Below are 15,736 nucleotides of genomic sequence, written 5' to 3'. Positions count from 1 at the left end.
ATTTCTAATATTCTGATGACAATACACCAGGCAGAAATTTTTAAATGTAAAAAACCTCAAAATGGAGTGTAGTGAACATTAAATCAGAAAAACAATGCCTCTGATATGTACACTTTTAGTTTGATTTCATAGCGCGTCATTGACTTAAGATGATTTGAGCTGTGATGTCATTAAAGAGACCTCACTCACTTTCTCCAGAGGTTGTGGTCAGAAATATTTTCATCAAAAATGCAAGCGTATTAATTTTGCACTTTTGATTCTACAATAAAAGATAGGGCCAGGCCAAAGAAGGCAAGTTCCTTTCAGAAGTACTAGGAATCCCATCTCTTCATTCTACCCTCTCACCCACCAAATCCAAACAATCAATTGAGGTCACCAATCTCCATTACTCCCAGACATTCAGAGTGGATAGCCACTCATATTGAAGCAGGCAGAGAGGAGGTAGTCTTTTGTTGAAACGAATGGATAATCCAATCACTGCATGGCCTGATATCAATCAGTCAGTGGTCAACAGTAATATATAATTAATAATAACTTTCTAATACAGGTAATAATTTCTTGCACCCTAAAACATGAGTTGCAATTTAAGGTAGAAACATCTAAAAGATGAATAAACAGGATCATCTATGTACATCTGTCCACCTTCTAGCGGAGAATTAACTATCCTAATAATTCCAATCACTTGCAGAAATTATTCTGCTGGACAAATAAAGCTCTAATGAGAAATTGAATTGAGATTATTTACAATTATAAGATATCTAGAGTGAATGCCGAGAGAGAATTTTGGAAATGAAAAAGAAAAAAGATTGGCTGAAAATTTAAATGAGAATCCAAAATCATTTTGGTCCTCTATCAGAGAGGTGCAGATAAATAAGTCTACAGTTAATTCACAAATACCAATATTTACACAAATACAAACATTAAGGGGTTAGAGAGTAACCAGCAGTTTAGGAAAGAATGTGTGGAAAGAATGAACTTAATAAGTTCCTTCTTTTCACCGACTTCATGCAAATTATTTTAACCACATGACACAAAAATTGAATTAATGATGAAATTTCTCATGATAGAATAGCATATTTGTTGATAAACATTAACCCTAACAAATCCGCCAGGCCCAACCCAATGCCAGTTGGTATATTTAAGGAACTAGTATAAGAAATTGCTCTATACCTAGAAAATATATTTAGTATGTCCCTAACAGACCACAAGGTTACCAGTGAGTGGAAAATGGCTAACAGAACCCTAATATTTAAAATTGGAAACAGGGAAGAACCAAGTAACCACATACTGATTTCCCTCATCCATATCATGTCAGGTTATGGAACATAACATTTTCACTTTGAGGAAACCTTTGCTTGTCTTGTTTGATGGAACTATGAGAATAAAGTAATGAGTGCTTGAATTATGATGAATTTTAAGACTTAAGCTTAAAATCTAACTACATTGTTATTTCATGAAGGACGTGGAAGTGCCTTATGAACTTTCTCCACTGATTTTGGATGGAACCTACTCAACGTGAACCCTCTTACCTCCACGTAATTATGGTCTACCAAAAAGACACACCTGGGCTCTCCATCCACTCTGAAATTACTGATTTAACCTCCACCCCCTAATACCCATCACTTCTATATTGAAACAAAATTCAAATCCAAGTTCAGAGCATAAAATTACCTTGAACAAGGAAATAAGCTTTTGTCTCACCCCCCTCCTGCCAACAATGAAAGAGGAATGAAAATGTGCAAGATGAAAAGATATGTTGTATGAAAGCAATAAAAGAAAATAAACTTTACATAATTTTTTATGCATAATTAAAGTACATTGGTTTCTTAACAATGAAACAACATTTCCCGACTAAATTTTATCCCCATTAAATACTCAAATGAAGTATGTTACACTGAATGACATAACTTTTTATTGCATAAAACCACCCACATCCATGAGAAATAACCTATTTAAAGGTTCATGGTTAGAATACAGCAATTCTATAACAAGTTGTAAGAGCCTCATAGACAAAAATCCTCACTGTCACCCGGATTTGGAACTGGTATGGATGTGGACGCAGATGAGGCCGAAGAAATATGTAACCTTTCTATGCACACACTTAACTTTTCCAGGCTCTTGATAAGTCTTTGCATGCTCTCGCGACCAGACCACAAACCCTCATCACTCAGAGGAGGGAACAGTTCTTGTGCAGCACCCAAATCAAAATGAAGCCTTGCAAGCCTTTCCTGCTGCTCACGGATTGCTTCCATTTGCTCCATGCTGCAATCTTTTCCTGTAACCAATAAAAGAGGGAAAAAACCATTTGGTATTCTCATATAATTGTCTCTTTAACATTAATTGCAGAACATTCCACACAGTAGAAAATATTTCAAGCATCATAAAATGCTGTCTGTGATGTCAGCAAGATTAATTACGACCACCTTTACTGTGGTGCATTAGTAAATCTAAGTTTCAAGATTCGGCATGCCTAAGTGAGGTACGCTCCGTTGCCTCACAATGATGCCACGGCAATCAAGACACAACATTGCCTTCGTAACTGTAATAAAAACTGTGATAAGCAGATATTCACAAAGATCTAAACTCTTATCACTTCAAGAATTTGGAATTACTCCATTAATACGGTCACGTCAAAAGGAAAACCTGAACCTATATATCTATACTAAATCAAATTAAAATCAATACGGATTTGAAATGGAATCAACCTGGGAGTGAAAAGAAGTAGAATTTTATTATTTATGGAGTTCTTACTGAAATAGTTGGATTGGGTAGCAGATGACTCTTTGAAGGCTGTGCCCATGTTCAATTATTCACATTAAATACATTGAGCTAATGTTGTTCATACATACACTAAAAGCATAGAGATGAATAAAATGACAGGGGCAGCATTATCTTAGGAGTTACGCCCGTGACAACAGCATAAGAATTTGAAAAAATTGTAGCTGTAATTTATATGCAGATACTACGATAGTTTTTCTAGAATATAATTTGGTCTAGATTTGAACTTATACTCATTTTACATCACAATAATAACAGATCCTTGAATATTTCAACTCAATTAGTTCAATTTGCCGTTTCCTATGTTACTACAAGGCTGTAGGTTTTACAATCACCTTAATCATGGATGCCATGTCACTGAGTTAGGGATTTTCTTCAATTATGTTAACAGTGTACATAACTTAAGCCTGAAATCACTTAAAAATCCCAGATAGTGTCACATTTATAAGCATTTCAACAGTCATACCTTTTCTTGCAGCATGTGGACATGGATCAAATTGCACCTGTTACTCACTACTAATTGCTAATATCCATTACAGCAGCTTCAATCATACATGAAAATGTAACTAAGACCTTAAATATCATAAAATGAGGATTATGATAAAATCCTTCACTCACCAATGTCAATGAACACAAGAGTATTTACATTCTGAAAAAAGCATCCGAGAATGAGTTCACTTTACTATAGACATGAGCTTTCTTGAATTGCTATGAATATTTCACTTGAATGCTCTTTCACTATACATGAACATTTTCAAACAACCTACAGGTACAGGGCATACCTGTACCTGTAGGCATACTCCTAATTCCCATATTATGCCACCATACTACATTAATAAAACAATGTAATACCATCAGAATGAAAATGCGAGAAATTTCATTTCATAGAAACATGAATACATACAAGGTTAGCATAAAAATTATAGGTGACAATTTTTCCTGCCGTGTGCGTGAAATGCTGAATTCAGGCCATCCGTTAAGTGTGTGCATGAGCGCAGATCGTATTGGCATTGATAAGCTGACAGTGCACACCACTATCAATGAACATTTGGTGTTGAGAAAGAACTGCAGTTAACTCGTCCCAAAGGTCTTGATGGGTGTCCAAGAGCCGAGTTGAGTGCCTGCTTGTGAAGGCCTCCTGCTATGGTACCACGACAATTCACCAACCCCCCTACAGTCCTGAATTGGCACCAGCAGACTACTGCCATTTTCAAAAGTGAAATCTTCCCTCATAGAATGCCACCATAGGGCCCTAAGTGAGGTCAAAGAAGCTTGCACACATACCTTTGAGGACCTTCCAGAATCCACCTACGAGGGAGCCTTCGAGTCATGGAACAGTCGCTGGCCAAAGAGTGTCCTCGCTCAAGGGATTACCAAGAAATTTTAACAGCCAATGTACTGATAGTGAAATCAATAAGAATGGATGAATGGAATGCAGCTGTCAGTCACACTACACCCAAAATGTATTCAATTACCCAGGAGAAGACATGAAAATCAGGATAGCAAATTTTTTGGGAACTTGAGAACTTGGCTCCTTTCATAGAAAGATATCGAAATATCCCTCACGGTCACCAATTGATAACACCCCAAAATAGCCAACTTACTATTTTATAAACTGACCTTTCCCTTGCAATACATGACTAAAATAATTGATAGGAAAGCACTTGTACATGAGGGCAACTAATTTGGTTATTTACTTATAAATTAGCTCAATAATTTTGAATAATATAAATTCTAACTGCCATATAGATTCCTGCTGCTATGAGTAATGGCAACACATAAACATGAAATATTTCTACGGCACTACAAAATTTAACTCTTATAACTACTTTTTGTCCTCAATGAGGCAAGTGCAAAGAGAGTACTAACCAAAGGCCCTTAGTTTTCCGGAATGGAAGTCTTCCAAGAGGTGCAGGAGAGCTGTTTCCATGCGACGAACATCAGTCACATCTGAGAGAAAAGAATGATGACTACATTTGTGATCGCAATGATCAGTGGAGAGGTAATGTTGTGATGGACCTTCATGTCAGCAAGGTGTCAGAGGAAATGGTGGCCAAAATCAGGATACCAAAATGAAAAAGAAAACAAACTTTCTAATGCCAAAATAATAGTAAAATAATGAGGTACTAGAACAAAAGCTTAAAAATTATTGTAGTTTGAAATTACATAAACAATAAAGCATGACATAACTGAAGTTTTAGTATACATAATGGTAAATTATAAAATGAAAAAACATAATAAATACTGACAATCCATAATAAAACAACAGAAAACAATGTTTTAAAACATTAACAAAAATACAATGGGAAAATATCATATATGGAGCCCTTGAGATTGGATGGATGGGTAATAAAGCATTGAACATAGGGCTTGGTTAAATTAACTTTTGAAAGCAGGTATTCCTACAGACCTTTACAAAATGCGGCCATGGTAAATTATAATGATAAAATACCAGTAATATCATTCTCTATCACCACAACGAGGTCAATTTGGCATGGTAAATCAGGCATTATTTAATGTGCAAATAAATGCCACAGCCAGATTTCAGACATTGTTGTCTTAAGATGTCATTTAGGGATGGCATAACATGCTCAAATTTCTCTTCAATGGCAGACCTTGCATCAGCGCTTGGTGGATTGGATGGACAACACTGAAGGCTAACATTAGAAAGAGAAGCCAGGTGAGCACCTTCGACCCCACATTTGAAGTAATTCTATTCATGACTTTCAAATAGATTGGTAGTTGGGGTTACAACTATTCCTCTGTGATCAGCATAAAACTCATTAAATGCATTTGTCCCATTAAGATACGTCTTACATGCAATATTCATGCCTTAAATTGACACTCATTAGAGGCTTCACAATAATCATATTACACATTAGTTCCCCTCAGATGAAAAAGGAGTGCATATGACAGATTCTTGCCTCTGAGGGACACTACTGAGAATATTTTCTGGTTCATCTGAAGGCCAAAATCAAAGATTGGAAATAATTACGTTGATATCACCTGGCAAATATCATAGTCTATCGGGTCCTTCATGTCTTGCTAGAGGACTTGCATTGGCAGAAGGCCTAACTTTGACAAATATTATAGAATCAACAGCATTTACTTAATCAGGACTAAGAGAGGGCATATCATTAGGGGAATGTCGGATGTTATTTCCACTAAATTGGAGCTACCTCTGATAACTATTCCTTTTTTGCCTGATTTCAAAAGAAAATTGTGAATCTTATTATCAAAATTACTTTAATCTCTCATTATTGCTATACATTACAGTAACTAATCATGTGATATTAGGTCACAAGCAATTTGAATGGAAATTTGCAGACAGTGAAGCTGGAGGGTACTTGATTTGTCAGATTACCAATATGGGGGTTCTTTCATCATAGCCTGCAGCACAATACATTCACTCAGCAAGGAGCCGAAGCCAGTGTCCGGCGGAGAAGTCACTTCCGAGCATGAGCTGCCATACCCAAGTGAGCATTTCAAAAACAACCTCAAATTTGGCAAAAATATTTATTTAAAACCTGTACACAGTAGTACAATAGATGTAAACAATATACCAACACATAACATCTTAAGCTAGATTGAAAGCAATATGAGATTCCTTAAAATGGTGGCAGTTTTTATCTTGTGAAAGCAAATACTGGTTGAAGATCTCACGTTGCCACAATTCACTGCTTATTACCAAGGCTCTTTTCATCATTTTCTGAGTTAGTAGTAGTCCTGAGTCTTAAGTGAAGCTGCTGATTAGAATTACTTCTTTCTTAAGATTTAGTTAAGCAATACATAATATGAAGAAACGCTATACTCGATAAAATTAGGTTATATGAGTCAGAATAACTCTTTTGCCAACTATTTCCTAAACTCATGACTAATTTTGGGAGGACTAATATTTAGGCATGATTGATGGTTTGGCATGACTAATATTTAGGATCCATGATTTTGTCCTGAGTGATCTAAAAATCAAGAACTTGTGCAATAGCAGGGGCCACAGGCATATCACAAGGTACGCTGCTTATAAGTTAGTATGAAAAATTGGGCGCCCCGTTTGCTCTCAGTGGAGAAAAATGCAATCGTGTGGTCCATTTGGAGTCTGATTTGAGGCTTTTCCATCACAATCCTGATGAGTTTCTGCACTACTACACTCCAGAGACAAAGGAAGGTCAAAAGAGTGGGTTGCTAAAGGCAATCCAGCTCCGTAGAAGGTGAAGGTGGTGGCCATGGTTTTTTGGGATGCACGTGAAATTATCCGCTTAGATCACTTGCAAAAGGGAAAAAGAGATAAATGGAGAGCATTACGCATTGCTATTGCACGGCTTGGGCAAAGAAATCAAGTAAAAGTCCTCATTTGGCAAGGGAAAAATTATCTAACATTAAGACAGTGCATGGGTGCACACACTTAATGCTTCGATGGCAACAATCATGGAATTAAAATGCAAATTATATCCACCAGATTTGGACCCCTGTGACTTTTCTTTATCTCTAGACTTGAAAAAATACCTCAGCAGAAAGTGATTCACGTCAAACATAGTCATCAGCAAAACAAATGCCTTTTTGGAGGACATTCCAAAATCCTCCTTTTTGGATGGTTTGATAAAGTTGAACATATGCCGGCTAAAGTGTTTTGAGCTAAAAGGAGATTATGTGGACAAAAAAAAAAAGAAATTACCCAAAATAATTTGTTTCTATATTTTGTCTTAAGAACTAATTGAACGACCCCCCCACTAACACCTTTTGCTTGCTCATTCACTTTGAACATGGGGATGCTAACATGTGAAGAAATGCACCATGCCACAAACAAATAAAGTTATGGAAAGCTACAAATTTGCTTTTACCATGGACATTAAAATATAAATATATTATAGTTCCCATGCATCAAAATGGAATAAATGCAGGATAAATTCTGGGGGAACACTGAGACTCTGATTAACATTCCCGAGAGACCACCAGCCACATTTAACAGACCACCTGCATACACGTTATTTATCTAAGAAAACCGAGATTATATTTGATAAAAAGGATAATTCTTGATTATTGTGACAAATAAATCTAATTAACTCTCCGAGATGTATTCCAAAGACACACCTTTCTTGGGTTCCAGCATCTTCTGTATGTTCGGTCTTTCACGTGTGATTGCAGTGCTGGAAGCACAGCCTGATAATAGCCCGCGGCCACCACCTCCGCTACTGTCAGACTGTAGTGAAGCACCTCGGGATGCCTTTTCACTAGCACTAAAATACTTATTAGTGTTCACAGCCCTTTAATAAAATTAGACAAGGCACTTGAACCTAAACAGATAATACAATATCAACCATGCAAATACACAATCACTACACTGCAATCAAAGAAAGTTTATAAAATAAATTATGGTTCAGCGAAGGAATAAAAAATTTTTTTGGAACTGCTCCAAAAATATATTCTCCCTTTATTACTAATTAGCGAGTTAGTAGTGAAATAAATATATTTCATCACATTTAGAAGACAATATTGTATTTTGCAATCAAATAACACAGGGATACAGGGTTATTTTCATGAATTAATAAATATAACTAATGAATTAAAACTATAGAATTAGATATATTATAAATACGAAGTAACAGTTTTCTAATTCACTCTTTAAGAGCAAATCTAGAGAAAGATTATTAAAAATCTTGAACTGAGAGTATGTAAATTATTCATCATATCTATTTCAATTAGGATGTTGGATACGTATGATGAATCAGGGGATTCTGGCATCTCAGATAGAGAAAGTGGAGTGTAATGAGGAGGTGTTAAATTATTAAACGATTACACCAAACACAATGCACTTAGAGTTGGGAAGAATTGAATGCAAGAAATGTCTTTTAAAATTAAATAAATGGAAAAATGTAAACTGCCATACTAAGGAACCCAATTAATTACAATCGGCCATAAAGCACCTACACACATAATAAACACATCAGTCCCAACAAATCACACACATCAAATAAGAGCAACCAGACAAGATCTCAACTCACCCAGTTGAGCCAGCAGCTGTTCTTCCTGTGTATGTCCCACGGCTGTTGGTGGCTTCTGCTGCAAAACAAAAGCACAGAATTTACCCATAATTTCAGTTTCCTCTCATTGCAGGGAGATGGGCTGGAAAGCAAAGCTTAAGAAATGTGTCCCCAAAGATTTGACACTTTTTAATGGCACCCTCAATTAAGGATGAAAACATTGATTCTTGAGTGCACTAGGGGACTATTTTTTTCCTCACATGATGCAATGTCTATAAAAATATATGCTTTGTGCATATATATGAAACATAAAAACAAAGTAAATTTTATACACAAGGACATTTCAATTAGACCAAACTGTCGTGGAATGAGGTCTTCCATAGGAAAAGAAAAGCAGTGAAAACCATTGTGCCCTACCCATCATCTCCGACATTCTAGACGTTCATTTCCCATAAGTCTGGGATAGCGCTTTTTCAATTCAGTATCCTTTTAAGTTTATACACCATTCATTAACTCTCACTCGCGTGGATGTGATTAAGAGGAAAAAACATGCCAAATCTATAAATTGTTTATTCTAAAGAATATACGTGGTCTGTACAATAAATGCGAGAACTGGCGCAATCTAGTGGCCCTGATGCAGACTATAGCCCCGCCCACTAGTAGCGCTAGTTGCCTGAGACCCATTGAGCCATCTGTGCTTAGCGGGTCGTCTAGCTGTGCGTATGGTGCCAGTTATGTTGGTTTCTGTTGTCCTGGTTTTACTGTTTGTCGAAAATGGAAATTGACGAAACCACGGAGCAACGAATCAACATCAAGTTTTTTGGTGAAGTGCAGTAAAAGTTATCAAGAAATTACAGAATGGCTGGCAGCTGTTTACGCCGATAATGCCCTGAAGAAAATATCTATTTTCAAGAGGATTAAGCGTTTTAAAGAAGGCTGACAAGACGCCACGGATAATGCAAAGCCGGGACGACCTTCAACCACCTGTGTTGACGACAACAATGATCGTGAGGGGTCCCTTGTCCTTACCGACTGTCAAAATACTGTCCGAATGATAGCCGATGAACTGAATTTAAGAAAACCAACAGTGCACATTATTTTAACCAAACATGACGGATGGATCCTTCACCATGACAATGCACCCGCTCATTCAGCATTGATTGTCCGCCAGTTTTTTGTCAAAAAATTCAATAACCATCCTTGATCGTCCTCCTTATTCGCCAGATCTCACCCCCAGTAACTTTTTCCTATTCCCAAAATGCAAAAATGTGATGAGGGGACATCACTGGCAAGATGTGCACAAAATAAAGCATGAAACAATGAGACAACTAGAAAGCTTAACTGCCGAGGACTTCCAAGGGTGCTTTAAACAGTGGACAAAAAGATGGAATAAGTGCATAGCAAGTCAGAACTGTATGGAAGTTGGGGAATGGTCGCAATGCCATTGCAGAAGGTCTTTGCAAGCAGACACTTGACTAAGCTCTTGTTCGTCCGTCAAGACCTTCGGGACAAGTTAAGTGCAGATATTTTGCATGGCCAAATTTTCAGTGATAATGCTGTGCATCTTATCAATGTCAGTATGATCTGCGATTATATGCAAACTTAACTGAGTCTGAATTCAGCACTTTACGTACAGGCCAGGAACAGCTTGTACATACTTATTGCCTACCTTTTTCCATTTTAACTTGTAATTATGACTTTCAAAAGAATAAAGTCTCATGCACAATAATAATTATTGAGTCAGAACTGGAAAGCCAAGAAATAATTGCTAAACTTGACCTCGGGCATATCATTATTCAAGATATAAACAGAAACCTCCCAATGTGGGCTAAATTTTTTTCTTGAGAATTAAAATAGTTCATAACATTCCACAAATTTATAGTAGCAGTAGTATTTAGGGGAGGCGACCGACAGCCGAGGTCATTTGCGCCATAGGGGATGGACAGGAAAGGATGGAGGGTGGAGAGAAACCAGGCGTCCGCATTAGCCTACTCTTTACCAAAGGTGCCAAGGTGTCCGCAGCTTGGCGTCCCTTCCGACAGACGGCGTACTCACTCAAAGTGCCCTCCACAAAGCACCTAGAGTAGGGTTCGAGATACTTCTGAAAAATATTCAACACCGACGGGATTTGAACCCGGGCCCTCAGGGTGGGAAGCCAGTACATTAGCCCCCACACCATCTTGATCCCCCCACAAATTTATTCAGAGCATATGAGTGGAGACTATAAAAAGTGTACGGCCAATATTTATTAAGTTTTTCATTGCTCACAAGCCACAATGGCACAGGTAGCATATTTAAATGTGAGCCTGAGGGTTGGAAAGTTAAATCTCTGAGGATGTTACAAATTGTTTCAGCTCCCTAGCTCTTTTGACTGAATTTAACATACTAACATTAAATTACTGATTAAAAACTCTTACCTTTCATTCAATTTTAGAGCATTTCCTGTCAAAAAACAAGGCATCACATCCACAAGTGACGTACCTACCCATACTTTTACATATTTCCTGAGGAGGATAACCCTAGTACGAGGCACAATAACTCAGCAACCCACAATCCCTTTACTATTTCCAAAAATGGTATCTCTGCACAAAAACCAATCCCTCGATTCCCTCAGCTTGAAAGACTTTCATCCCTGTACCATTTTGCTACCCAAAAAAAACTATCACCATCTAAGGAGTTTAAACTTCCCTTCATAAAATTCTACATTTTTGTGCAACTAAACTTGAAAGAGAAATTAAGAGCACAATTATTTGTTTTTTCTTCACTTTTTTATCCTAGAACCTTTATAAAACCTTTTACCTTCAATATATATCTGCTAAATTTCCTAATATAATGTAATAAGTTATACATGCTCCATTATTATTAGTTTGAAGATAAAGCTGGACACAAAATCATTAGCCAAATTTATCCTCAGTGCGATTTCAGTCAATTCAAGCCCTTGGCTCAAACATGAACACAACTTAATTGGGTCATTTGAAGGAGACATTAATTCTATCATTATATTAAGAATATTTTCAACATTATTAACGAATTCAAGCAAATCCCAAAGTTTTAAATTTCTAAGAAACCAATCTTCTCAAGCTAATCTAAATTTTATAATACTCAAAATCCTACGTCACCTCATTTTGAAGTTAATTGTTGACACATGAGCTTACTACAGAATGGACATTAGAGACCAAATGTTTTATTTTGTGAGCCGTCCAATTTGATTCAATGTAACGGCATTCTGGCAATTGAAGCATATTTCAAAAAAATTCAATCAATAGTTTTCAAAACAAAGATCCATCATCCCCAAATGTTCTTCCCAGCTCCATCCCATTTTTGGGCCCTCTCGCTTCCACTAATTTCCCCCCTCATCAAGCATCAACCATGCTTGCCTCTGCAGCAATGCCAAAGCCACCATGCTACCTTGATTGCAGCTTTTACTTAGCAACCCCCTTTAACTATAACATCTCTGGTGACCAAAGAATTAATGGGCATTGAATTGGAGCAGTGGTTAATGTACTGGGTACTCGTGCCAAGATCCAAAGTCAATGCTTAAACATGGCACACATACCAGTAGTAGTTCACTCTCCTGTAACCCAGTGGCACTGATGATATAGGAGACAAAGGCACAGTGGGGCATTGACATAGTTTGCTAAGGGTAGGCCAATTATTTCTCTCTACCCTTGAATTTCTATATAGTTATCCACCCATACAGGCCAAAAGATAAGTGACAGGCACTGTTTTTAAGTAGGTTATTTCTTTACCCGAAAAAAGTTGATTATAGAACACAACAGCTTATAGCAAACATCACCATCAACTGATATTTTAATATTCATTAAAACAAGCTGTGCTCTGTAACCAAACATGATGGTGAATAAACGTTGTTTTAAAGACGAATATAACTTTTACTGTCAAATTACAATGGTGCCAGGCCTTCCACAATGACCTATAGATTAAAAATCTTTGTTTTTATCAAAGAATAGCAAGGGATATCATTTACTGCTAATATTCTGCATACATTAGGATATTGTACCCAGGTGGATACCATATTAGGCTGTTGGCAAGAGGGCGCTGCATTTAAAACTGGGAGACGCCTCAATAAGAGCTGAATTTTTGCCGGAAATATCATAGATTTCTTTGAAATAACATTAGTAAAGGGATAGAGGTTGGTTTTCAAGCCTTTGTCCTAGAAAACTTTCATAAGGTGTAATGTTTTGCAGAACGCGAGCTTGACACCATCCATCCATTAATGGTTGCTTTATAAATTGACTGATGTTACACTGTTAAGGGCGCAAAATTTCACCTACATCCCGCCCAGTCAAATCTCAGTCATTCTTTATCGAACACTGTTTTACCATACCCTAAAGACACTTCAGATACATTTTGGGAAGTTTTAATAACTTAGTTCGAACAGCGAAGTTATTCACTATATAGGTGTAAATATTGTGGCAGTCGTTGAAGAAAAAGTTACCATTGCTCCTTCCCCAGAATATTCTGACCGGTGGAGATTTACGATATAAGCTCAAAATTTCAATATGAGACTATCATTAACTTCTTTATGCATTATATTTTTCACAGATTAGCAAACAATTTTGGAGGTTGAATAAATGCACGCTATTTTAAAACATCAATAATACTTATTGAGGCGTGTTAAATATTTGAAAACCTTGTGGATAAACGGTTTTCTGCTAAACAGAGTTGTTTCTATCATAAGCTATCTATACATATAAAGTGAAAACTCACCATAATCTACATTAGCTGGGGAATAATTTGTCACTTTGGTTATAGCTGGAGTAACTGGTGGAGTAACCTCATCAGGAGGCACAAGCTGCTGGAGCTCACACTCTTCGCCACCAACTTCGCCCATTTTGTTAAAATAGTAAGCACCCAAAACCTGAAGGGTTTATCTTCCGGAAAATTCCCTTTGGTTTACGTTGCCTCTATTTGTAGAGTGCGATTGTTCAGGAATACTACCGTCATGAGGAGGTATGGCCTTGAAACCAGGAGAAACAAAAAATAAATAAAACCGGCAATTTTGTTATAGAAGTATAAGACAAAAAATGGGTTGATTTTCGTTTCTCTCTCTCTTGCCTTTAATATTTAAAATTAGTAGTCATTCAAGTAATCTGTATATTGAAATAAATTCATTATGAGCTAAATACGACAGTATAAATGTTTCACTAGCTCACCTTGTCAAAACATGTTAACTTTACTATAATAGTTCATATTCGGGAACACTTACTCGTACCTATCAATCCTTCGCTGGACACCTTAATCATTTTTTTAAAACAATGAATTAAATAGATGGTTACTAAGTATTTCCTTTTCCAGTTATTACACTAAACACATACAACTGAGAATCGTTAAAATACCGTTTAAGTTGAACTTACTCATTTGTTAATCTAAATCAGACAAGAAACATACGCATTACGATAGTATACTGTCAATGTTGCCAACCACAAATATTTTCCAAACAACAAAGAGACGAAATGTTTGACATCTCTCGCAAACTTGTATATTGGTTAAGGTGGTTAAGGTCAAATCAGTCAAACCAATCAAATCATTGTATCTAAGTTGTATTTTTCGATGAAAAAGTTACTTTTCAAGTGGCGCAACGGCGCTATTAAAGAATCAAAGGGAAACCTTTGGTGATTAATTTTTTTTGCACTATTATTACAGACCATCTTTTTCAGAGATAGAATCTCAATTTCGATGCATCGTACCTTCTAAAAAAACAAATGTATTCAGTTTTAGCATGGATATTTACGATTTGAGCTCTATAAGTAAATGGTAGCCTTATTAGTGAAGCACTCATTTCCACTGAGCATGTACGGTTACCTTACAGTCGTGAATTGGTACCAAGGAGTGCATCTGAGCGATGGAGTACATTGCCCTTGGCAGTCGACGCGCGCAACCAAGCCTGGGAAGGATGAAAGTTAAAATATGAGCGGTTTAGAAGGAAGAGGCTACCGAGTGCTACGGGAAGGCTGTACCGCTAGGAGCTGGTTCTCACACGAGCCGGCGAAAGTTTGTCTTTGGAGTGTCGGTCGGTGCCAGCGCTTGAGCAGATGGGACTTTGTTCATCAGCGGGAAACGTTACTAATTTTCTAGCTGGAGAGCTTCATTGCTGGAGGTATGTGAGCGTTTATTTACTCTAATAGGACCGATACTTATCCATGATAGTTTCATCCTTTCATGTACACTTGGTGATTTCTATGGGTGTCGATGTTGCTTGTTGTGAATTATTGAAGTTACAAGGCATTCAGCGATCAGGTTAGGCGCGTTTTGATTATTCGCGAAGTGACTTAATTGTTGTTTAGAGAAGAACTGTGTCTTAGGTTGTCAACTGTGAGCAAATTTCATTATTTTGCAACGCTAAGATACAATGCATATCTGTAAATGTTTGTACGCTATCGAAAGTTATGTTCCTGGCAGGTATTTAGTGTGCACATTATTATTATAGATGTATACTTAACGATCATTAAAACTTTGTGGCACTCTTTCGTGTATTTAATAATGGTTAATTAGTTGAGTGGTTTAATTAGTTAAGATTACTTTGGAAAACTTACATTGTGCTGCTACTGTGTTTGAAAGATGTTCTCCGGTGTCACTTCGAAGTTAGGTTATAAATGTTGTAGAAGTCATTGAAGTTATAACCTATCTTTGTGCTCGGGTTGAGGCTGACTTTTGAACTCTCGGTAGATAGTTCTAATGCACATTTTGATGGAAGAATGACATATCCTGCGTCTGGTTAATTAAGAGTTTAAGTATTGTGGAAATTCAATTTTAAGCGGCTCGAGCGATAAAATTGAAATTAGAATCGGAATTGAAAAATATATTTAAGAGGCTTCTCCATTCGCCGGAACCACCGTATTTCGTTTACGACAGTTACAATTTGTTTCCGGGATGAAGGGATAGATTGGATGGAATAAATTCATATTCATCACTATGGGGCCTAAGTTATCAAAAATGTTATTCCAATTAAATTATTTTGC

The 15,736-nt window shown here is 36.9% G+C and overlaps 2 protein-coding genes across 7 annotated transcripts in view; one reads left to right on the top strand and one right to left on the bottom strand.

Annotated features, from left to right (window-relative positions):
* Positions 1 to 1,816: 1,816 nt before the first annotated feature.
* Positions 1,817 to 14,180, bottom strand: LOC139685926 (coiled-coil domain-containing protein 28A). Of its 6 annotated transcripts, XM_071583058.1 has the most exons (7): positions 14,132 to 14,180; positions 13,931 to 14,011; positions 13,485 to 13,734; positions 8,778 to 8,835; positions 7,867 to 8,039; positions 4,648 to 4,797; positions 1,819 to 2,275 (listed from the first exon to the last, which is right to left on the bottom strand). In XM_071583058.1, exons 3-7 carry the CDS (start codon positions 13,606 to 13,608, stop codon positions 2,004 to 2,006), a joined length of 777 nt encoding a protein of 258 aa, XP_071439159.1. In that variant the 5' UTR covers positions 13,609 to 13,734; positions 13,931 to 14,011; positions 14,132 to 14,180; the 3' UTR covers positions 1,819 to 2,003. The 6 variants fall into 6 exon arrangements, with proteins under 6 accessions (XP_071439161.1, XP_071439159.1, XP_071439158.1 ...); XM_071583060.1 differs by having other exon boundaries at positions 1,817 to 2,275; positions 8,778 to 8,832; positions 13,931 to 14,159; XM_071583057.1 differs by having other exon boundaries at positions 13,931 to 14,159.
* Positions 14,181 to 14,316: 136 nt separating this feature from the next.
* The window catches only part of LOC139685924 (uncharacterized), a 132,590-nt gene continuing 131,170 nt past the window's right edge, over positions 14,317 to 15,736 (top strand). The window contains exons 1-2 of the mRNA XM_071583055.1: positions 14,317 to 14,389; positions 14,587 to 14,874. The gene's annotated coding sequence lies outside the window, so the exon portion shown is untranslated. The remainder of the gene's footprint in view (positions 14,390 to 14,586; positions 14,875 to 15,736) is intronic.

Source organism: Hetaerina americana, unplaced genomic scaffold (assembly GCF_022747635.1).
Source record: "Hetaerina americana unplaced genomic scaffold, ioHetAmer1.1.p SCAF_120, whole genome shotgun sequence".
Lineage (NCBI taxonomy): Eukaryota > Metazoa > Arthropoda > Insecta > Odonata > Calopterygidae > Hetaerina > Hetaerina americana.
This window is presented reverse-complemented; position numbering and strand designations above follow the sequence as displayed.

What these genes read in the sequence shown, in the direction of transcription:
- LOC139685926 (XM_071583058.1), bottom strand. Translation starts at nt 13,608, where the DNA reads ATGGGCGAAGTTGGTGGCGAAGAGTGTGAGCTCCAGCAGCTTGTGCCT. An exon ending in CCCAGCTAATGTAGATTATG is followed by an intron (nt 8,836 to 13,484) that starts GTGAGTTTTCAC and finishes TTTGTTTTGCAG; the next exon opens with CAGAAGCCACCAACAGCCGT. An exon ending in ACAGCTGCTGGCTCAACTGG is followed by an intron (nt 8,040 to 8,777) that starts GTGAGTTGAGAT and finishes ATTTTATTAAAG; the next exon opens with GGCTGTGAACACTAATAAGT.